The sequence below is a fragment of the Amphiprion ocellaris genome, chromosome 1 (assembly GCF_022539595.1).
Source record: "Amphiprion ocellaris isolate individual 3 ecotype Okinawa chromosome 1, ASM2253959v1, whole genome shotgun sequence".
In the NCBI taxonomy this organism is placed as follows: Eukaryota; Metazoa; Chordata; class Actinopteri; family Pomacentridae; genus Amphiprion; species Amphiprion ocellaris.
Genome location: NC_072766.1, coordinates 8820190 through 8844915, shown reverse-complemented (window position 1 = coordinate 8844915; position 24726 = coordinate 8820190). Strand labels below are relative to the sequence as shown.

General features: G+C 38.2%; 2 protein-coding genes across 3 annotated transcripts in view; one reads left to right on the top strand and one right to left on the bottom strand.

Moving 5' to 3' along the window:
• Nucleotides 1-20135, bottom strand: part of mettl15 (methyltransferase like 15) — a 51517-nt gene extending 31382 nt beyond the window's left edge. Inside the window, exons 1-2 of the mRNA XM_023284282.3 lie at nucleotides 19880-20135; nucleotides 17134-17385 (exon numbers count right to left, since the gene is read on the bottom strand). Coding sequence (XP_023140050.1) covers nucleotides 17134-17370 — 237 coding nt within the window. The 5' untranslated portion in view covers nucleotides 17371-17385; nucleotides 19880-20135. The remainder of the gene's footprint in view (nucleotides 1-17133; nucleotides 17386-19879) is intronic.
• Nucleotides 20002-24726, top strand: part of kif18a (kinesin family member 18A) — a 30772-nt gene continuing 26047 nt past the window's right edge. For both annotated transcript variants that reach the window (XM_023284280.3, XM_023284279.3), the window contains exons 1-3: nucleotides 20002-20158; nucleotides 22923-23268; nucleotides 24514-24671. In XM_023284280.3, the coding sequence (XP_023140048.2) occupies nucleotides 22953-23268; nucleotides 24514-24671 (474 nt within the window). In that variant the 5' untranslated portion in view covers nucleotides 20002-20158; nucleotides 22923-22952. The remainder of the gene's footprint in view (nucleotides 20159-22922; nucleotides 23269-24513; nucleotides 24672-24726) is intronic.

Here is a 24726-nt window from a genome sequence, read left to right as displayed (position 1 = left end):
GTCTACAGATGTGTGTAGTTCTCAGTGTAGCAGAAGGCAGAGGACATACGGGAAAACTATCTAAACAATTTCAGGAAGCCAGCTAGTCTGTTAGTCACGGTGTCTCCCCCACACCATATATAGCAAATTTCAGACTGTTACGAAACCCGTAGACATGGTTAAGTGTCTTTATGTTCCATCTTGTGTCACCTTGCTTTAAATCAGTCAAGTCAAGTAGAATATTTTTAGGTCTCCATGAACTGCAACAAATAACTCTGTCAGTGAAAACTGCTCTATTACAGATTGCATTAGTAAACACCTCCAAGTTAAAGGTCAAAGATGGAAATACACCATGAAAACACTAACACACAGTTAAATTTAATATATCAAAATATGATGGAAGGGTAAAGGTTGTGTTAAGATGGAGGGGGCTGATGAAAATGAAGGGAATAACACTAACCTGCACATGTAGGAAAGGAAGCAGTTTACATTTGTGAAGGCAAACTACAGTTAATCTTTAATTTGCCATTATTGTACAACAGATTGATAAGGACAGACAATCCACATTTAATATAATAAGAGCCCCCTAAAATATAAGAAGTCCATTTGTAATAAAAATCCAAGGAAGTGATGATACTTCACTTTAATTTAACACTTTAATTAGCTTACCCAGCCAGCACAAAGTCATGGGCCTCCACGTAGCTTTACAAGAAAACACATCATGTCTTCACTGACTGTAGTATGTCAATGATCACAACTGCTCTACCTATCTATAAACTGAAATGTTATGTTGTATCATGTGACTGATTTCCCAGTCAAATACAAAGAATTAGGAAGAAATTTGCTAGAAAACTACACAAAACAACAAGGGAAAACTTCCTCACCCTGTATTTAACCTGACAAACTGGCAGCAGTGGATACTTGAACAAAAGAAATGACTCCTTGGATACTGAGGAAATCTAAAAACAAAACAAAAAAAGACATGAAATATTTTGTGGTTTGCAAACAACTCGAGTGGCTGGTAAATCTGAGCTACGGTTGCATCACTGAGAGCTACATACAGCTGCACACAATTAATTCTGAATGAGTCTATTTGAAATGGAGAAATATGTGCTCTTGTGCAAGTATTTTGTTCAGTAGTGACCTGATTGAAGGTTCTGGTTATTGTGTCTTCATCTGTGTGGAGGTTGTTTTATAAATATAAAATAACACATTGATCAGCTGTGGTAAACGTCTGAGAGTATCACTAGATCATTCTGCTTTAAGCTCAGGTCATTTTTAACTGTTTGTAAACAAGTATGCCACGATCGCTGTCCAAGGTGCTGATCCTGTGACCGCCGGGGGCTTTCAGAGGATTGTGCCTTAGGTTTGGTAAAGGTTTGGTCACAAAAAAAAGGACCGTTAGTGTGAATGTATGAAAAAGCGGGAGCCCTGCAGGAATGAGCACCACAACAGAAATACAAAATACCGTCACTGCACTGGGGTGGCAGCAGAAACCTCAAATGCATATCAACAAAATACATAAATTTGTGTTGCCTGGTGGTAAAATGTTTAGCAGTGGAGTCAGTCTTGAGTCTAGAGCTCAGATTATGCATCACCTTATAAGTATTTAGAGTCACCTGCTCTGCTCACCTCCACTCAAACACCATGACATCCTCAACTGCCTCAAATTTTCATCTTCCATGTTTCCTCTTCTTTGCCTAGTCTTTTTTGTCTCACCACCACTTCCAGGTAATTCACGCCAGCTCTGCCTTTGTTCAATCAATGCATTTGTTACATTTTTCAATAAAAGTCTGACGGCAAAGAGGAAAACCCCAGTCCCTGTCCTCCTCTACATAAAGCCCATGTCAAGCATCTGTCCACTTCCAGGAGTCCTGAGACTGCCACTTACACCATAGTTGTGCTGAGGAGATCCCTGGAGAAACAGGGTAGCAGCAACTTGTATCATCTCTCTAACTATGTGCCAATAACTCAATATTTACTGTACGTAGGCAATCCAATGCAACGATTAGTCTTTCTACTGTTTCATAGGCTGCCAGCACTCTGAAGAAGTAATCTGAAAGCAATTAAATTTTTAAAAAAATCGATACTGTCGCTTCTCTGGGAATATGATACTGTATTAGATGTTTTTCACCCCAAATTAAAACATCCTAATGTGCATAAACTAGCAACTTTAAATCTCTTCCGGAGCATCAGGAAGTTTGCTCATGTCTGCTTCAGCGGTCACAGCATGACCAAAACATCCTGAACGGAAGAGGATTATCATCTGCATTCAAAGGTAATCACATTATCAAGCAACGATCTGTGTGACAGAATGATGTGAAATGCATTGTTTTATTTACATCCTAAAGCACGCTGTAAATCTTTGCAAATACAGCGATTTACAGGAGACAGTAAAGCATTGTGGAGATGTGATTTGGAAGCAATGAGTGACAGCTGTGAAAGAAATGATTGGACACTGAAAGAAATGGAAAGGGAGGGACCTCTACTGCGTGCATGAGTCATCACTCTCCACCCTCACCCCCTCAGCCAAACTGTCTTTTCTTTTTTTTTTTCTTTTTTTTTTTGCAGGTTGGAGATTTACTGAGCTACATTTTCAGAGCTGGAAAGATTCATTTTTGCATAAAACTGAAGGCAGATCTTAACAGGCATGATATTGGGAGATATTATTGGAGGTAAATAACAAAAAAGGTCTAGTGATTGTTTAAAAAAATTACTTAAGAGCCAGTACAGAGCCAGTTGTATGTGTTTGTATGAGTGACACTAAGATATATTTTCAACATGTTTCTATACTCACATCCGACTTCCTATAAAGATTTATTACCTAGAGATGTATTTATTATAACACAACTATCTATTCCACAAAACAAATTCTCAGCAGAGTGGCATGAGGATATTCAGCCTTGCAGACCATACACAGACTGCAGCCTTCTGCGCTCTGTAGCTGTGGGAGACCGTTGTTCACGATAATCAAATTAAAGTCTCCCACAGACTAACAGGTTAGTTTGGGGTTGATAATACGGGCAAGATGGCTGCGATGTGTGAAATCCTCCTCATTACTTTGATTACTCTCGTCAAATCACAATTGTCACAACTTTGCGGGTATATGAACATCCAGGAGGACTGTATTTCTGCATTTTACTGTATACTTTTATTGTATTAGTTATACTCCAAAGAGAATCTTTGGCAAAATTAGTGCTGCAACATTTAACCTTCTGAATCCCAAGCAATTTCTGAGCATTTTCTACTCCTGTCACATTTTTACTCACTGTGGGGTCATTTTTCACTGCAATATGAAGTCCTGCACCTCTATAGAAATAGCATAAACACAACCTGAAGTAGAGAGAAGTCTAAAATGTCTTTTGTATAGAATATCAAAATTATCATATACATCATTTAAAAAAAAGACAGAAAGAAGAGAAAATGACCAAAGATGAATTTCTTTGATTACAAAAAAGTGGAAATACCTGGTATAAACATTTCCAGCATGTCCAGAGGTTGGGTGGTGACTCTACATACTCAGTCAAGTTCAGCCAATTTATTTTCACATGACTGTGTGACAGAGTCACTAATGGCTTCCTGGCTGTACCAAGAACAAGTAATTTTTTGGGTTTTTAGAGAATCTGTTTAGAGCAAACACTTTAATGTGGGCAATTTTTTAAATGAGATATGAAATAAAGTAACACTGATGAAATATCCTTATTTTAAGCTTAGGCTTGATGGAGTTTTCCCAACAGAACAGTGATTCGCAGATGAGTAGTTCCACAACCCAACAGTTCTTCCTCTCTTTACAGTTTCTGACTCTGTCTTTCAAACCCACCAGTGGGTTTTGAGGGTAAAGTCCCCCTGAAAGTCAAAATAGTTTTGTTTAGTTTTCTCATCTGACTTGGTTGTGTAGAATGATGTATGTAAATGTTGACAGTAGAAAGTTGTTTTCACACTGAACTGCTCAAGGAGGAACGTTTCTCTGTGTTCATTCTAAATCTAAGTTTTGCATGTGTAAGAGCAGGACTTTGTGACATTGAAGCTACTTCAGAAGTTAGTTCTGGTCTAATATACAACTTGCACAATGCCAATGCAAACAACAATGCAAAAAATCTTGTGTGCAACTAACAAATACATGAGAATATAAATAAAAGCGTATTCATACATACTTACCTTTCAACAAGGTAATGAGGAGAATGATTATTTTTTTCCACACACAATATTCACCTTCTTAACACTGGCAAGGAAGCTGCGTACACTACGCAGCTGGATAAAAATAGTGGCATGTGCAGGAAAGTCTTATCTTATGTTAAATACACGTGTTTAACGCATGACGCAAATCAAATTCCTCACAGTGATTATTTCTTTACATAAAACCACGCACGAGTTGTGATGTGTGTCCTCGCGCATGGATGTACACAGGTGAACGTCACAGTCGCACTTTCCGGTGTTGACACAAATCAACTATGAAGGCTAGCAAAGACTTTAGTATCTGCTTCCTGCATGGGTGCATGCCAGCTACTGTACCTTGACTTCTTATCTACAGTATGTGTTACACAATCAAGGAGCTTTATTGGAAACTACATGATGTGTTGCAATACTGGCAGTTTGATGTACTTTAGACAAGAAATCACTATCCATGGTATTATGTGTATTAGAATCTGTATTAGATTCTGATCTGATCAGTATCTGTGTCTAATCTGTCAGGGCAGTATATTGTAAATACATACATGACATTACAATTGTATTTCAAAGTATTTCATGAATAATATAAAGTAATGAAATTTTTGCTGCTTTGATGGTAGATGCAGGTGTTTAACACTTTTCATTTGAAAAGCTAACTGTCCATACGGTTACTTTAGCTAAAGTTATATGGGGAATTCACATGTGAGCTTGCCTCGTGCTGTTATGTGGTCAAAATAATCACAGTAAAATAACTGTGATCCGTCACGATTGAGCAATACAAACAACAGAATAAAAAAAATAACAGAGCGGTTAGCTACACAGCTTGTTTATTGACCTTTTCTTCTTCATTCAGCTCTTTTTAATGTATTATCTGGTGTTTAATGTGTTTACCTGGCTGAAGGGTGTAAATGGGATATGACGCCACTGGCAAGTGACCAAAATAAAACGCACTGAATAAAATTATGTAGGTCTCAAGGTTTGAACACAGTTGGAAACATTTAACATAACGAAAAATGGAAACTCTTCATTTTCAGTCTCATAAGCTGTCACACATGCTTACAAATGCATAATTCCAAAAATAAAAAATATAGAAGTTCCTCTAGATAGTAAATGCCACAAACTGTGACAGAAGCCATTTCTTTGTTTTAACAGGAAACAAGAAATAAGGTCAAATATGATGCACTGGATCTATTCAAAAATGATTACATGCTTCATTGGTGCCTCCACTGAGAGATTTTTCTTAAGTGTGACACTATTGTCAATATAGTGTGCCAAGGAAACAATGCAAACTATATAAAGCCCAAGAGGAAACACACGAGTGAAACTGAAAAGAGGGGGGTGGAATCATCTAAGTATATTCACAAAATGTAAAGAAGCATCAGGAAAGATGGCTTTCTCTCCTGAAGGTGAATTTCATGGCACTAAAGGAAGACAAAAGAAGAACAGGGCCAAGTCCATTAGGGAGTGCAAAGAAGAATCAAGCTAAATGAGGGCTCCATGGTGGAAGGCTTCGTAATAGGGAAAAGACATCTAGAGGCATTTAAGAAGATGCTTCTGGTAGTTTGAAGACTGGGTTGACAATATATGATATGAAAGGAACTAGGCAAGGGGGTGGGGGCTGTGGAGGGGGCTTGGGGGAGGGAGTGTGCTCGAAGGGAGGCTTTGGAAGGAAGCTTTGTAGTGCGGTGGTATGTGCAGATTTTTGCGAAAGTTTTCCTGGACCTTTGCAATGGTACCATCATCATCAGTCCACAAATGTTACACAAAATATAGTACTTTTTAAAAAGACGTTGATTTGAATGCATGTTTACTGAATGAAGGCAGTCACTGCACTGTAATGTTGAGATTTTATGTGTGCAGAAATTGTAGTTATAAGGGATGCAGTCCAACTACAGCTTGATGACCCTCCGCTATTGATAAAATTTGTTGTTTGGGAACACTGCGATTTCTCGGGCAACGAAAATGGTGAAAGACAGGACAGGTGAATCAGACAACAGCCACAACTTTAATCGGGTATGTAGCTAGTAGTTTGTCGAACTCGCTCACTCATTTGAGGCAGCATCATCTGAATGTAAACATCAGTGCTACAAGAAACAAAACGAATGTCGTAACACCCACATTAGTGTTTTTAAAGCAGCAGATAAGGGACCAGACTCTCTTGTTGGGAAGATGGGTTTTAAACATACGTTGAAATGAATCAAGCCCTGTTAGAAAGTTCTCTGTTCTCTCTCGATCCACAAGTCATACCAGCCATTTATGAACAAACACAAGCTACAGTTGTCCACAACTTATCCAATGTATCTGCTGTCGCTCTCACGGCAGATATGACTGATGGAAGAACATGAACAGATACTAAGATTAACCTGACAGTAATGGCGCAGTTCAAGTAGTTAATTTTCATTATTGGTGAACCTTAAATGTATATGATGTGGGTTTTTTTTTTTTTTTTTTTTTTTAAGAGAATATTTGTGTTGCACAGTTCTAGTATGAAAGTGAAAGCTGCTAATGTGAATACAATTATAGTACAGTTTAGGCATAGTTACTTTAAATTAAAACGTCACATCAAAAGTTTATTGATAAGTCTGTGACCAATGAAATCTGAAGTGGACGTGGGTTTGACTTTCGTCTGAAGGTGGAAGAGTCTTTTTTGGGACCATATCTGGCTTGGACACACTGCTAACAGAAGGTCAGACAAATTTCACTTTTTAACATGTTTAAATTTAACGAACTCTGTATAAATAATATCTGTGAAGCGCACGGATATGTGAAGAAGCATATTTGATTGAGTAAAGACCCTTTTTCTCTTTATTTGTACACTAAAATGGCAGTTTCTCATTTGTTGCCTCAGGGCAACATTGTGCAGTTAGACCACTTTTGTTTGAACAGTCACATGCTCATGGATGGAGTATGTTTCCTTGTTTCTTTTGAAAACAGATGGCCTGTCTGATGACAATGCGTGTGTGGATGAAGAGGAAAATGAAGATGATGATGATGATGTGTCAAAAGAAGCTATTCCCCGGCTATCCCAATGGAGAACACCCCAAAGTGCCAACATCACTAATTACCCAGAATGGCAGAGTAGCCTTCCACAATCAGACAATATCATGGCCCCCCTACAAACACTTCAAGATGTTTCTTTCTGAAGACATTCTGGAGGTAGTTGTAGAGCAGTTAAATTTATATGCCATTCAGTAAACGAGGACAAAATTTATGATTGATACATTATCAGGGACCCCCAAGCTTCCAAAAACTAGAGTGAAATATTGTTTTCCTCCTACAATAACATTTCATGCCATAGAGAGTTAAAAAAGACACAGGCACAGCCATACTCTGCTCAGTAAACCAAATATCAATTGTCTTGCAATCTATATGATCACATCGTCCAAGCTTATGCATAGAAATCACTAAAAGTCAGACAAATTTGAACAAATGGCCATCAGCCTCAAACTTTCAATCTCTAACATCAATCGTTTAGTGTTTTGGGAACAACGGCCAGTCTCAGGAGCCTTAGGCTGCCCGAAGGGTACGTAGCATTGTGTTACGGCTACCTCTCAGCACAACACTGCTAATACAGTAAGGTTGAAATTTACTACAACTAGCCATGCTGCCAGTGTGCATATATTTCCTTCAGGTAGTCATCATCCAAAGGTGAAGGAGTTGTGAGCCAAAGCACAACTGGTCTCTCAGGTGTTTAAGACCTGTGCACTGACAAAAAGATGAGGCAAGACTCATGGGACTCATGAGAATTCATGTACTCGTTGTAAGAAAGGCATTGTCTTACATGCTTGAGATGGGAGACGACTGAGTACACTGTTGCGATCCAGAAATACCAAGGTGGGTTTTAATTTAAAGCAGGGACACTCAGTTTAACTGTGGAGATGGACATGGTGTAAGAACAGGGAGAAAAGTGAGGAAACTTCTGTTACTGTTTTAGGTCAGTAGTGTCATGTAGTGTCGAGCGGACATGATCTTTCCTGCCAAATTAGTCGGGAAACAGAGTAGGTAAGGAGTAGGAGCAGTCCAGCTGAGAACAACAGCACTTCATCTGGATGCTGTGAGAATATAGATAATGTTGGTTACACAGATAAGGTCAGTGCAACTGACTTTTATCAGAAAAGGTGCAACAGCAGTTTAATAAAGCTCATTTAAATGCAGGAACACATGCTGAGGAAGATCAGTAAGAGAGTATATGTACATCGCACCAGTTTTAAAATTTCTGTGCATTTATTTCTGCCCATTTTCACAGTCTAATGAAATGGCAGGAAGTGGAACTATTTGATTAAAGCACGAATAAGAATCAAAATCACTGTGAATAAAATATGAAAGACCTCAGTTGTAACTGTGATAAATATTAAGTCACAATAACCAGACTGAACAATACACATTTTGTTATATAATTACCCTGAACATATTTAAAAGAAAGAGCACAGAGATAATGTAGTTGGACCTCACAAAAAACACCAAATGAAGATGTGTTGCAGGAATGAGTCATCTCAATCCAGCTGTCCACAGGGCATGTATCTGATTAGCATACCCACACTCACACACCAGGAACAAATGTAAATATTGTAATAAAACCTGCTGTAATACTATCGATTCAGCATCAAGGATGGGTTCCCGTTTATTTTTACCAAGTTTAGCAATATTGGATGCATGTGAGTGTAGGGTTATACAATTTCAATAATTGTTATTAAAGCTATGCAAATATAACTCTGGGGAATTGATGATGTAGCAGCCCACTCTTCTCCAGTTTACTCTTTTACTGTGCACTGTTTTTTGATGTTATGCATCAGTTGTAAAGAGATTTCTCTCTCACACCCCACACAGAGTCAATGCTGTTGTGGCCAAGTCAATCAAGCATTAATAAAGTGCAACATTTGGGAAAATGCTTACTTTTAGGGAAGCACTTAGGCTATGTAGAATAATGTACTGCACCAAAAAATATAAGATAAACACCTTTGTAAGTGATGTAGCAAGCTGCAAAGATGAGCAAATATGTTATGGAGGGCAGAAAGGAGGTTTGCTTAAGCTGAGCTATGATGGACAACATCTGCTCAGGTAGGTGCATGGAAGGCTTGCTTTATTTAAGTTGCTGTTCAAGTGAACCTGAGGCTGAAGAATGCATAAGATGAAAGGGCTAAAACAACCCTACAGGACAGTGTGGTGAGGCACCCACAAAGGGGCTGTCTGCTCAGCAAGGCTGAACGATTTGGCGCTCTGTAGACAGAGGCACCCCATTTGGCTAATGAAGTCCCAGACTGTCTTCACACCACACCCCACCCACCGCTCCACTATGAAATGTTCTACTCATGAAAGTAATGAGGCAGGGAGGGAGAAAGACTCTTCTGGCCACTGATAACCTCAGACTAAACTTCCAACCTTACGAGACAAGGGCCTAATATCTGGCCGTCAATCAGCCCCAGCATCCCTGGCTGGAGTGTTTAATTACAAGGATCAATTATTTACCAGCCTCCTCTTTCACTACTCGGTGCTCCCAAAAAAGGAGTGTAAAGAAAAAAAAAGAAAAAACATCGGCAAGACCCAGAAGAAGTTGTGGTGGCAAATTTAGAGCAGATGATACAGTAAGTTTCTTGTTCTAGACAATAGTCTTTATTCTATGTGTTGTGCAAGACAGACAAGCTTGTCTTCGATTTTTAAAGAATGACTACACAATAACCTCTACAGGTGTCATCAGATTATGTGAAAATTTTCCTTTTTAAACTGCAAAAAACTTTCTACAGTTAAAAATACACTTATGTACAAATACACAACTGATTACAGAAATTGAAACTACTAAATAAAAGATGACAGGAATTTCCCAGACATTCATAAAAATGAACTTATGATACAAAACTAAATTAAAATCAGACATTGTACATCTGAAAAATGATTAAATTCCATTAAATGAAATAATGAGATAAATGAAACTTCAATTATAAGTCTTTAAAGGTATCAACTGTGTAATAAAGTTATCTACATAAAGGAAAGATGCAAAAACATCAAGTACTCATGACCTCATGTACTTCATATTTAGTCCTGAAGCCATTTCTTACCTTCAGGGGCATGGCCGAAACAGAAACTTGGAGGCTTTTAACTAATTTGAAGAGACAAGATCATATTACCCCTTTGCTTGTATTCACAGCAGCGCTTCACCTTGCCGATGCCGGGCAATATAAGTCAGGAAACACAGACAAAGTCACAAAAAGGACTTTTATCTGAAGTAGTATAGTATGATCTGCTAGAGCTAACAAAGATCAATATCTATCACAAATGTTTAAATTTCCTTTAATTCCTCCCTGTCAGTTTCACAAAAGAGGTTTTATAGCTTGTGTAATAGTAAAAGGTTTTTATAGTTTTGCACGGAAGTACATGTTATTCTCTGTACTGTAGACTTACTCTCCCTTGTGACTTCTTACCTCAGCTGGTCCAAAATTCAGCTGTAAGACTTTAAACAAATTTAAAGAGACAAGCTCATTTTAATCCAATCTATGAACCTCTTTACAAGCTGGTACACTCAGTACCTGGCAAAAAGGGATTCTGCACTGACATCATTTCTCTGACAAGTGGCACACTTTAAGATGCTGGATTAATTTGCATCAAACACGGGTGCCTGCTTTCTCCCTAAGAACCTCTGTAAGCTATAAATTCCAAAACTATATTTAAAGTAAAAATGTAGAAAGGACAGATAAAACAGATGCTAACCACTTGCATATATATCATCTCACAACTTTCCACAATTTTTATTTAGTCTGTGCTCTGCTCTTGCATCTAAAAATGCAATAACATTGAGACGAAGCAGCTGGCGTAGTGTTTCGTTGCCATCTATCCATAGAACAGAGTGCCTCTTCATGTGTCCGAATTACAGTCAGCCAAATAAACCAAATAACAGGGGAAGTGAAAAATGCAGCACTCAACAAAGTCTGCTGTGGTTCCGGGACTTAACAAGCTCTAACACCTGTGATTTCTGGTTTGCGTGTTTTGATGTATTTTTCTAGTAGATTTCCATTGTCATCATGAGCCTAATCAGGTTTGTGCTATTTATGGGCCATAATGTTCACATCAGTAACCACCTGCTCTAAACATTAGTTAGCAATAATGCCTCCATTACTTTTACAATTACCGCAGACTGAAGAAGTTCCTTTGAACTACTTTGGTGCACTTTTATGAGTTGTTTACAGTTTACTGTTGTTGCCTTAGATTTGGATTTGCTTAGTAACAAGGTAAAGGTGTGAGAAATTAGGAAGTTGTGCTATGGGTAAACACAGGAGCAGAAAACAACTGATAAACAAGTAGGATCATTGGAAATATGGAAATCTCTAGATGACTGGTCTGATACTTTGGTGATGGATCCATTTTGGATTTCAGCAACAGAATTATGCATAGCCACAAGAAACTGTTCAATATTATTAAGATTAAGATGTATCTTTATGCAAGATCAAGTAATTGTCCAACCAATGTTCATTAGTTGCCTAATCTTGCTCAAAAATGTGTTAATGGTTGAAAGACTCTGATATTGATCCAAAAAAGGTAAGTTAAACAACTTATGGCCTCATTAATTCCACAAGGGGGAGTGTGTTAAGGCTGAAATGTAAGAGTAGGCAGCTTGTTTCTCCTTCTACAGCAGCACAGGGTTTTTCCCCTAGACTCTCAGCTGATGGCTCATTAATCTGTTCTAGAGGAGGTCCCCTCCGCAAACAGCCTGCGCCACTGAAGCGTTCCTCATGCTTCATCCTGTTTAATCACAATTTTTTTATTTAACCATGTGTATTACCTACTTGAAGAGAAAGGTTTGTGAAAGCATTGTAAGAGAAAACCTTAAAAAAAGAATATACAACCATTTCTTCCCAGCTAAGACCACAGTGAAGTTTAAAATTCAACTTAAGATGGAGTTTTTGTCATATAACACTGAAAGGATTGATTTTCTGTAGTATGTAGGGATTGCAGGTTTTGTCTGTGTCAATGAACTTCAACTTTCTGCTCATTGTCTCTGCGCTGAGTAGCTCCAGCTCTCATGGCCTCCTTTGAGCACTGCATGGAGCAGTCGCTCCAAAGTTCCAACATTTGTATCTGGTTAAAAATTCACATAATCAATTGACTGGGACAATATTAAAAGAAACTATGGTTTATTACAACGTTTAAAATCTCTGGATGTGGCGACATTGCTAATAATAGGTCCAGAAGGACACCAATTCCAAATTAGGCACCATTAAAGAAGACTAGTAGAAAGAATGCCATTGTTCTATATATAAATGTTCTGTGGTACATATAAATAAATCCCCTAGGGACAATGAAAAGAAATACCAAATTTCATGGATGTCTGGACTATAGCTGCATAGACATCTTGCTTTAGACATCACTTTTGTAAAAACAAGTAGACCAAAAGAAACACAGAACACATCTTCCACACATAGGGGCAAAAAATCACAATAGTTGCTCTCCTAATTTAACAAAGTAACATTAATAAGTCATAGTAATGACTACAAGGCAGACAAAATCCAGATAATGAAACTGAACTCTAGTCTTCTTTGATAGTATATGAACTGCTGTACAATTTGCAGATGACATCAGAGATTAAGAAGTATAAACCCAGGTTGCTAAACAGAAACATAGCCTTCACAATCACTTGTTTCTTTATGCTCTGACACCAACAAAAGTCAAATTTCTGGAATAGACACATCCAAATGAAAAGAGATTTTTGTACTTTGTAACCCTGCGTGCCTAGGTGTGCTATTTTACTCTCTCATTTTGTTTGCTCGATATGTGTCAAAAAATGAATTTACCAGTGAATCACAACTGATGCATTTCCCTACTTCCCACTGAAAACATATTTTCTGCAGTGAAGTAGGGCTCTGCGATAAAATGATCTTTGTTGTTTTTAACATAAGTATTCCCTCAATAATAACAATAAAGTGATGAGTAATTTATGGTAAATGTATCTGCACTTGGGTCAGCTCTCAACTGCCCAATCATGTTACTAGGCTGCAGCAGTAGGGTTAAGTAGCTGGCATTAGGAGAGTCAAAACAAGCAAAATAAATAAGCACACAGACGTGTTCTTGGAAAAGTAAAATGAGCGACCACAAAGTCTGCACATCTGTAAAAGATGAGGAAACTGTGGTGAAGAGCAACATCTGTGATTTGGAAGTGGGTTGGATTTACAAATCTCATTAAAGTGCAGAGATTTACTGTGGCACGCTAACATGCGGATGTTTGGCAGGTGTACTGATTGCCATGTTCACCATGTTAGGATGCTAGTGTTGTCAATTATCACTAAATGGTAAGTACAGCTGAGGCTGATAGGAATCTCATTTGTTTTGCACATAATATTTAAGTGTTGGAGTAATCCAATTCAATAAATATCAAGACATTTTTACTCAGAGCCCCAAATGTGACTTTACTTAGGCACTACAAGAAAAGTCAAAGGAACCGCCTTTGCTGTTGAATAAGTTATCTGGCAACCATAAACACAAAGTACAAAATGTTGTGCCAAGTGATCTAGTAGATGTTGAAGATATGGGAAAAATGCTTGAACTACTGGTTGCACTAAACTAAGACCTTGCACACACTGGAACAGCTATTTTTCTAGACTGGTATTCCCACCCCTCCTTTGACAAAACAAATCTGTCCACATGAACATCATTTTACAAAAATTACTACACACACTAACAAGTATGCTGGGCCAGTCTACATCAACAACACATCTTGCCATTACTGTGGTTTTGAAGTGCTTGTGTCCTTTCTGTTATACTTTAAACTGTGGATGCTGTGGATCAAGGAATATCGGACAAAGCTGACACAAAGACTTCTGGATATCGGTTAAGTCATGCAACAATGCAAAAAACTTGGCAAGTTAACTGGGCACATACAGTTACAAGTACACTTGTAACTCTATGTAACTGGTATATATACACCATTGTTGTTGTTATTTAAGACACATGCTCATTACAATAAGCAAATATGGACAAACTGAGGTGTGAAATCATCTTCTTGAAAACATGACATTTTACAGGTCCATTCTGATACACATAGACCTGAGATTTTAAAAACCTGCACTTCAGGAGGCAGTTAAAAAAAAATGCCATTTGAGTGATGTAAAATGCAGTTTGTGTGTAGATGAGAGGCCTAATTGTAGAGGAAAATGTTTGTTTGGCAAAATATGTGTATTAGTGTGGACCAAGCCTGAAAGTCAAGGGATCACCAGAGTCATTAAAATTCATCCTGAGGGCAAAACACACATTTGTACAAATTTTCATTGCAATCCAAATGATAGTTGTTGAGATTTCTAGACCAAAGTGGTGGCTCAAATGACCAGTTTTACCATCCCGACAGCTACACACCTACAAGGGCTGAAAATCAGTCCCATCCCCACTGTGCAACTTCATACAGACATGTATCAAACCAAGGGAGAAAACTGTTTCAACTGCACTGCACGATTTAAATCAATTAGTGGTGAGTTACGCACTGTTTCTCTAAGTGAATATATGATTGCAGTGAAGAAATATGACAAATTATCCATCCAGATCCAACAAGCATGATGGTCATTTGTAGAACACAGACAATATAGTGTAGGCTACCACCGCAAATAAGCTACCTGTATATAAATTCATAGCCAGACGTCCTGTGTGGGAGGCAGCAGGGCACTGAAAGCCTCCATTTATACACTTTAGTTTAACTGCAGTATTTGTTCTAATACCCATCAGCCCTTAAGTTATCCATTCATACATACACTCATTCCGCTCACAGGGAATCCAAAGGCAACTTTAAATTGTTGGGTTCTCTGTTCCTTGTTTAAAATTTGTAATGTGTTTACCTTATTATGTGAAGTGGTACGATGTCATATATTGTGAATTGGTACTATATTAAATAAAATCGAATTGAATTAAATGTAATTTTGCTGAATATTAGTGATTTTCTCATATTTATGGTATCCATTCAAATCATTTGGACAATCTTCTGCAATTAATGGCAGGTTTTATTCCCCACAACAACTGATCTGTTAGTGGCACCATCACTCAGCCAACACAGATTTTTGTTCAGATTTGGGTTAAGGTTAAACATACACATACATATATCATATATATATATATCATATATATATATCATATATATATATCATATATATATCATATATATCATATATATATATATCATATATATATATCATATATATCATATATATCATATATATCATATATATCATATATATCATATCTCTCTCTCTCTCTCTCTCTCTCTCTCTCTCTCTCTCTCTCTCTCTCTCTCTCTCTCTCTCTCTCTCTCTCTCTCTCTCTCTCTCTCTCTCTCTCTCTCTCTCTCTCTCTCTCTCTCTCTCTCTCTCTCTCTCTCTCTCTCTCTCTCTCTCTCTCTCTCTCTCTCTCTCTCTCTCTCTCTCTCTCTCTCTCTCTCTCTCTCTCTCTCTCTCTCTCTCTCTCTCTCTCTCTCTCTCTCTCTCTCTATATATATATATATACACACACACAAATGTCCTTAATTTTGAAAGAAAAGCAGTTTTTTTTCAATGAAGATAACATTAAATGAATCAAAAACACAGTCTAGACATTGTTGTTGTGGTTAATGACTATTGTAGCTGATTGTTAATGGAATTTCTACATAGGGGTACAGAGGAACATTTGCAGCAACAATCACTCCTGTGTTACACACTGGTACATGAAAGGTTAATTGATGTTTAGAGAACCCTTGTGCAATTATGTTGGCACATGAATAAAAGTGGATTAAGTGTTAAATGTATCAGCACCTTAACAAGGTTGTAATATTGCTGCAGTTATAGAGCAAGTGAAGCTGCAACATTGTGTGGTCACATAAATAAATTAATTAACAAACATCTGCAGGGAAGCAGCACTGAGACACGACTTCTGAGTGCAGTCATACAACATTCCCACAGAACGTCACACTGCATGAGGTCTACAGCATGTACTGTACAAAAAAATAAAATCTATCAAACTGTTTTTAATAGCATCTGATTGGCAAGCTGTCTTGGGACAGTTGGCAAATGGGCGGGCAGCGGAGGAGTTTAGAGGTGCTAAAGTTCAGGCAGGAGCGACGCAGCACCCTGTGTCCTGCCAACAGCCTGACAGTGGCGCAATTCCTGACTAAGTTGTTGACCCATGGCCCCCACCTGTCTTGACCATGCATTATATAGGGGGGGAAGGGGGCATCACTTCCCCTCCTATGCTGCCTGCCACACCAGAAGGCTTTTGACTCATGCCCATCTGTCCTGGTAGTACATACATTAAGTGAAAGCCAAGATACTGGCACCCTGTCCAATTTATGTGTGCCTTTATAACAACAAGTTGTTATGGAGAGTGTGAATAGAATTTTACCTTAGCAACAAACATCTCGGTAAAGAGAACAATTTTCAGTACAGAGGTCATTTCTAATGGCTACCCTCTGAGTGCAATGAAATATTACTGAGGTGTTATCATGCACACATTTGGAAAACTATTTCTTAACACTGGTGTCATAATATTTTTTTCCAGTTGAAAACTATCCAAGATAACTAATACAACAAACTGGCAATAACTTTCAAATGGTCTGACACACAAGAAAGAAACAAAATTTAGGAACATAAGAAACAAATCTCAATACAAGTTTGCATGTCTACGCCATTACCACAGCAACCACGGCAGACCAGATAACAATGCCTGAAAATACAAATATGACCTAATCGCTTGCAAATATCAGCATGGACAGACAGTCCTGAGATTCAGTTTAGTCACACGTCAGATTTGCCTACAGTCTGAACACATTCTAGAACATTTTTTAATATGAAATACATGAGTGGGTGAAAACATTTTACTGGAAATAATAAAAATAAAAAAAGAAGTAAAATTGCACCATTGCTCTTGTTTGACTACTTGCCCAGAGCACTTGTTTGCTGTGAATAAATATTTGATATATTTAAAAGAACATTTAAACAAACTTTTTGTTTTAAGGACATAAGCTTGTACAAACTGTTGCAAACATACCTGAGCTGGCTGGATGTCTAAGTAATGAAGCACCTCCTTAAGCATGACAGGTGTGTGAGGAGGGTTTTCGTTTGAAGCAACAGATAGTTCTTCAGATCTGTCCAGGGACCCAGGACCAGAGGATGCACCAGCTACAGAAGAGCGCAGTCTCAGCTTCAGTGTCCTCCATGCTCTCCACACAGCCAGACTTGTTCTCCGCAGCACTGGGTTGGAGTGCATAGGCATTTGAAAAATCATGGTCCCTATAATGATCTATGGAGAAAATAAAAGCAAAGTTATGTGATCATTTAAGCAGAAAGCCAATTAAGAGGAATAAACTGTGAAATACTTCTGAAAGTGGGTTAACATTTTGAAAGTTAAACTCTATCACCATAAAATTGCTGTGTTAATATGCTATTATCTGGGACAGTTATCAAGGAGGAAGTTTATATATCAAGTGGTATAATACAGCAATGCAAAGTCACAACAATGTACTGTGTAAAAAAATTATTTTGAACAAAAAATGTTGGGTCTACATCAAGAGTGCAAATTGACAGAAATCTTAGAGTGCCCGGTTACAAATTAGTTTTGTTTGTTGCGGAGGGAATGGGAAATTTCAGCTGACATAAACAGCTGCTCTCCAAATTGGAGTGCCAATCCAAAAGAAGAAGGCAACAGTGTCGATCAGTGTTGAATTATCACAGTTGAAATCACTCTGTGGGTCATATACCACATCACCACTACACCCCAAATAAATGTAAGAGCATCTTTGGGCAGCTGTGGCTCAGGTGGTAGAGCAGGATGTCCACTAATTGCGAAGTCGGCGGTTTGATCCTCAGCCCGTCCACATGATGAAGTGGCATTGGGCGTAAAGCGCTTTGAGTACCATTAAGGTTGAAAAGCACTGTATAAGTGCAGATCATTTATCTTGGGCTGATTAGTGCATTTTGGCATTTTAACACGAACAATGAGACTCTCTCTGGGTCCGTCATTGACAATGGGGAGTAAAAAACAGTTTACTGCTGTAGCACAACTGTTGTCTTTAAGTAATGTGTATCCTGAGATTATCAGCATTGCAGTTAGAAAATCTGTAGTTTAGCGGTACCAAGCAGCAGCTTGGAAATAACTCTTAAGTCACCTCCAGTCACAATGTAGTATTTATCAGCAGTGTTTCAGTCATTATTTAATACTCCTTTCATTGTCTGACAACAGAAACAGAAAAATATAAAAATAAAAACAGGTTTTTTGGAATTCAGCTATATTAAAATGCAGTATATGTGAGCATGGGTAACAGGAAAGAAGTAAAAAAACACATACAATGGCCAAGCTTTGTACAGAGGCACAACAGGCAACAATGAGAACACAAAACACACTCAGTTCCAATTTATTGCTTCAAATCAGTCTTAAACACTCAGTTTTCCAATTTCCACAGATTCTGAGATGTATCAGGATGCAGGACATATCAAAGATAATGGTAACTTGAGCAACATTCGCTGCACAGCACACTAACACTAAGCATTTTCCTATTGTGGTGACTTTTCCATTAGTAATAAAAGTAATCCATTGGGTCTTCAGTCCATCGGATGTTGGGAGTGCACAAAGACTTAAGTGTTCACTCTTGCAGCCAACAGCAGAACATTTAGTGTGCCTTACATGCAACTGTGAAATTTTTAGAGTTAGCAGAAGGGACTCTAGAAGGTAAATAAATCTGATGGACTGTGAGGCAGTTGCTGTATGTGAATGGCTCATCTCGCAAGCAGTGTGCAGTGACAAAGCAGGAATCTGTAAAGTTAGAGCTAGACGACCATTGATTCATCAGTTGGAACTCGCAGTTCAGTAAAATCTTCCCTGATTTGTAAAGCTTGGACGCTATCTAGTTGAGGGGAGATTTAAGGAATAGTAGAAGTAAACATCTTCATATCTGAACAACTTATACTTTGCGTGTCCAAAATTATAACAACCACAAAATACATAAATAAAATACACAAAATACATTAAAGTGACTTGTCTCATGCACGCAGACACAGTCAATATAACCAGCCTGTCTCCTCTGTAGTATTCTATCCTGTGTTTTAGGGTGGGGAATAATTCTGGATATGACAACAGGGATAATACTATTAAATTTGAGAAGAGATGTTCCTTCCAAGGCCTATGATAGTAGCTGCGCCCTGCCTCTCATTATTAGCACTGCTGTAACATGCTAGCAGCTAGCCATTAGCTAGGAGTAGGCAGGAGATCACATTAGCGTAACTTTACAGCAGTAGGCTGTAGGGGTTAGTTGTTAGTAGGAGGGTTTAATTCAACCAAACGCCTGTCTTGATCTGTGTTGCCACTTTGGAGTGATTTACCACACAAAAGCAGAGTTGTGCTTTGAGCAAGGTTAGGGTCGTTAGCTAATTACATGGCTAAAAACACCACAACGTGGAGTAAATGTGTCACAGTAGCTGCGGTGGCGTTACACATATACATGATAACCACTCTTACAGATATGTGTTGACGTGGCTACATGTTTGAGAAAGCTATTGTTGATTGCATTACTATGCAGAACGTTTAGCACACGTTTGTGGCTGTAGGTTGGACATTTTACGCCTGAAATATATAGCGGTACATGAAATACTGTTGCTATGCCACCGTGCTGGATGAGCAGGCGCAGGTATGTCAACGAATACACGAAAACTGACTCAAAAAAAAATACAGTCAGTTTAACATAAGAAATATTCACCCTAGTGCCTGAGAATGGTGTCTCAGAAAATTAGCTGTACCTTACCGTAGTATACCACAGCAGTAGCTCCACCTTCGGCGGCAGCAGAATGCCCGGTGCGTCACTCCGGTCCGCCCAGTGAGCGGCGGCTAACAGCCAATCTGCTGCGACCGAGGAAGAGGGCTTGTTTTTGAAAATATTGGCGCTTGTCGTGCTAGCTATCACCGGCCGTGCTTCGCTTGCGAGTCTTGATTTATTTATTTTTTGTTCTAACGGTACTCCTTGCGTTTCATCTGAAAACGTTTCCGTGGTAGTGAAATGAAAGCTAACCGCGACTGGTAAAAGGTAAGACAAAAAGCACTGCGCACGAAATGAAACGAACAAAGCTAAACTAGCCGTTGGGAATTGTGTGAGAGCTAGCATGCTAGCAGGCGTTAGCCAACCCTGTCAAGTTAACGTTGGTGGGATTGTTGCCGTATAACAACGTGTTGTTCAATTCCAGCATTTATGCTAGCATATTAAAAAGCACGTATCTCACAATCACATCATTATGTCTTTATTTATGAGAGTTATTTGTTATCAGCTGTTAAACGTATCATGCCGTCGTTAAACCTCAATGTCGTAACGCACTGGGAGGTTTTTAACTGGAGAGTAAGCGGCCATCCAATTACTTGAACACTGCTGCATTAGTTTCCTTGTAACGTGTGCTAAAGGTGCAAGGAGTCATTTTTGCTACCTGTCAGTAGAGTCATAAACATTGCACACCCACTCTTAAGTAATGTCGAAGTGTTATCCGGTGTTCTGCCAAAATCTGATTGCAAAAATCCAAATGTCTCGACATTGTTTTTCATGCTTTGTGCTGCTAAATATAACCAATTCAGCTGATCTTAAATGTCTTCAGTGGACTAATTCATCTCATGTTCAACTTACTCCATCTGCCAAAAAGTCATTTCAGTGCCCACATTTGACTGAATGCTAATAATGCACCTTAATGACTTGATTTTATTCACAGTTATATTTAAAAGTTAAAGCTCATAGAACAATTGCAAAAAAGATCCTTTCCTATTTATTTAATTGCAGTCTGAACAGGGCCATTAGGTAGGTAGGTGCTTTATTTATCCAGAGGGAAATTCAAGATTGTTAGACATATCACACAACATCAGAAATAATCGCATATAGAATTGCTTCAATCTTCCTAAATGTCATGCCTGATCATGCTGTTAACTGCAAAAATTATTCATTTACAAGGAAGTCTCACAAAGATGCACTTTTGCTGTCACTATAAACATAAAGTTCTTTGTATTTGCAAGTTATAAGTGGTTGATCTAGAAAATGACAGCTGTAGATGTTTAGAAACTGGGCAATGTAGTTTAAACATCAGGTGTGCCATGAGTTTTTGGCAGACGATCACGTTTGTTATGTATACACTGCCACCTTTTTGGTTTATTGACTTAGCTAAGGCGTGTTCATGTCACAGTAGAGTTTTCATAATATACCCATTCTGTTATTGTCATTGAGACTGAACAGAATCAAAACAATTCAACACCACTGAATAATATAGTCTCCAAAATGTCCATAAGTGTAAATCCAAGCATCTCTAAATCATTTTCAAGTAATCTACACATTACAACATTTGTTGGAGTAGGATTTATTTTATTGCTGTTGTCTTACAATGCATCTCTCAGGCACATACATACAGGTGTATAGTGCTGTAATCATGTTCTGGCAATAATGTTGAAACTAGCGCTGCAGAGTATATCAATAAAGCACTGACTTGCATCAGTCTATTTGACAGAATATAATTTACTCAAATGTAAGGCTTTTTGGATACAGTTTTTTATTTTAAAGACAGTTTGTTGACATTCAGACTTCACAGTGAAACAAATGAGCATCAGGAAAAGAAAAGTTGGCATTTGTCGGAAATGATTTCGGCTAGAGAAGGAAGGATGTTGACCCAAAACAGGACTCAATTTGTAGTGGTTTGCAGTTGTTTTCACCACACGTAACTAATTTGTTTGACAATTTAAATTAGTGCCACAGAGTTTTGTGTGATGAATTGAACGCCAGATCTGATGCTTTTGCCACATGAGAAAGGTCACAATGACTTTTAACATTGCAAAAGACGTGATGCCAATAAACACAGATACAGCGGACGGTTTTAAAAACATAATCCTGGGGCTTGAAAAATGATATGTAATATTTTTTCTCAAGTTGCTATCCCAGAGCTGTATCAAGAATGCAAGGCACAAGTTGAAACAGAGCTGTCACAAGTGAAATATCATGCAGCTACAGCAGAGTTGTGGTCCAGCCAGACAACAGAGCCCTACATAAGTCTTACCGTCTACTTTATAATGAGGACTTCCAACTGAAGAGTTGCTACTTGCAAACAGAATTTTTCCCAGATGATCATGCAAGCGAGAACATCTCAACTGGGATGAGAGAAGCATTGGCTGTTTGGTACCTCAATGATAGATGGCAAGTCTGTATAACAACAGACAACGCGATGAACATGGTGAAGGCTAGTACACCGAACAAGTGGACAAGGCTGCAATGCTTTGGCCATGAACTGCATCCTTGTCCAGCGGTAAATTATACCCATGCTATGTTTGCTATGCTGTTTTTTTTTCATCTTGCAGACAAACAAAATAGTGCAATGACAGTTTTTTCAAATGTCAAGCAGCCCTAGTCGAGACCACGCTCTACACAGCGTGCACCAGCAGCAAATGATGCCTGCCTGGTTGTGTGATTGTTTCATAAGGAGGTTTTGAAATCACTCTGATTATCAAACATGGCATTTATCTGCAATGCCATGGGTGCTAACCTAAGACAGACCTTTCAGGGATTGTGTAAGCTTAAATCAGTTGTTTTATTTATACAGATTAAACTACAAATGTGTCTCAGTCCATCTTAGTCTGCAGAGTGTACTACGACAACCTTGACTGGGCGCAAAGCAAAGTTCTGTCACCTATTGTCTTCTGTCCATACATGCTGTTTGGTCTATTTGTCATTAAAATTACAATTGCTTGAAATTTGCAATGTGGGAAATGAAGCTAACACTTTGTTTTGTTTTGTTTTTTGTTTGTTTGTTTGTTTGGGGTTTTTTTTGCAGTAACTGGTCAGTCACTGCAGAGGGACCACAATGGCAAGCAATGTGTGTAGCCACGTGAAGGTGGTGGTTCGGGTGAGGCCGACCAACGACAGCGAGAAGCGGGAAAACTGCCGAAATGTGGTCCAGGTCGTTGATAACCACATGCTCATATTTGACCCAAAGGAACAGGACATGTCATGTTTTGGGTCTCGAAGAGTGCGGAATAGAAACATCAACAAGAGAGCTAACAAAGACCTCAAGTTTGTTTTTGACCATGTCTTTGACGAGAACTCAACTCAAACTGACATTTTTGAGAACACCACTAAAGGAGTGTTGGATGGTGTGATGAATGGATTCAACTGCACAGGTAACAAGTCAATCAATGCAAACTGCCAAACATGTTGGCATGCGCATAGTAACTGTTTGGCAGCAGCTGTTTGCTGACAAGTTCACCATATCAACTAAAGAGGGGATGATATGCCAGAGTTGTCGTATTTACAGCTTGTTTCTACTGTGTGTAAGTAGCCAAAAAAAGGTTTTTGATTTAGATTCAGTAATACAGCTGCGGTATATAACTTTAAGTTAAAAATATTTTTGCAGGAGAATATCACATTCTGATAATATAGCATGATTCGCACTTAACTTTCTATATTTTTTTTTCGATATTGTATAAATGACGAAGACCTCCAAGACTACAGGAATTTTATAATATAGTAGCTTTACTACAATCCTCAGCCAGCACTACCTTGTCAATGCACTGCACACAGACAAACACTTTAGTCCTGTTTACTGCCCTTACAAACAGCAACAACCAAAGCTGTGTAATCCAGTCATAATCACAGCTATCAGAATCAGTAATGGGTAGTGTAGCAGTCTTAGCAATTTAGTTTACACAGATATAAAAGGAATGGACTTTCATAAAGAGATATGGTCTTTTGCAGACTTGGACAAACTGAGTGGATACTGGATGCAGATTGCTGTCATTTTGTTTTGAAAAGGAAAAATTCTATGGTATGTAGTTTAGTTGTGAGTTTAAGTCTTGTCATTTGCAGTAGGTAAGGTAGAAGAAGTATTACTATTTATCTACTAATATCAGTATGCCCACTTTTTAATTTAATCTAATTAGAACATTTTAAAAGTTATCTGATGCATTTATTGCTCAAGTTTCCAAGTTTTTCACATTACTTTTATGGTTCTGCTCTTTCAAAAGCAAGGGCAGAGCAGTTGATTGAATTATCAAAATCGAAATATGGTAAAGTGCAATATTTAAATAACTTGAAATGCAGTTTTTTTTGTTTTGTTTTGGGTTTTTTTTTTTATTTTAAGGTGAAATGTGTCACAAAATACCATTTTATATGAAGTAATGTGGTGCCCTGCCCTATAAATCATATAGTCTAGACATAAATAAACATGCTTTTTTTGGTACAAATCACAGCAAAAACCACACCATATTTGTTTTTTGTTGTTTTCAACTGAAATCAATTGAAAAAATGAACATTTCTACTAAAATCACAATCATATCAGCTTTCAAAATTATCGCAGTATTTGACACTAAGCATTCTTATTATTTATACACATTTTGCTCTATAGTAATTTTTTTTTTCAATTGCAGTGTTTGCCTATGGTGCTACTGGAGCAGGCAAGACTCACACCATGTTAGGCTCACAAAATGACCCGGGAGTCATGTATCGCACCATGAAAGAGTTGTTCAAACGCATGGATGATGCCAAGGACGAGAAAGAGTTTGCTGTGGCTTTCTCTTATCTTGAGGTGAATATATGAATTCCTTCTTTTTTTCCTGTTTGTGTTGTTGATTTTCCTACCG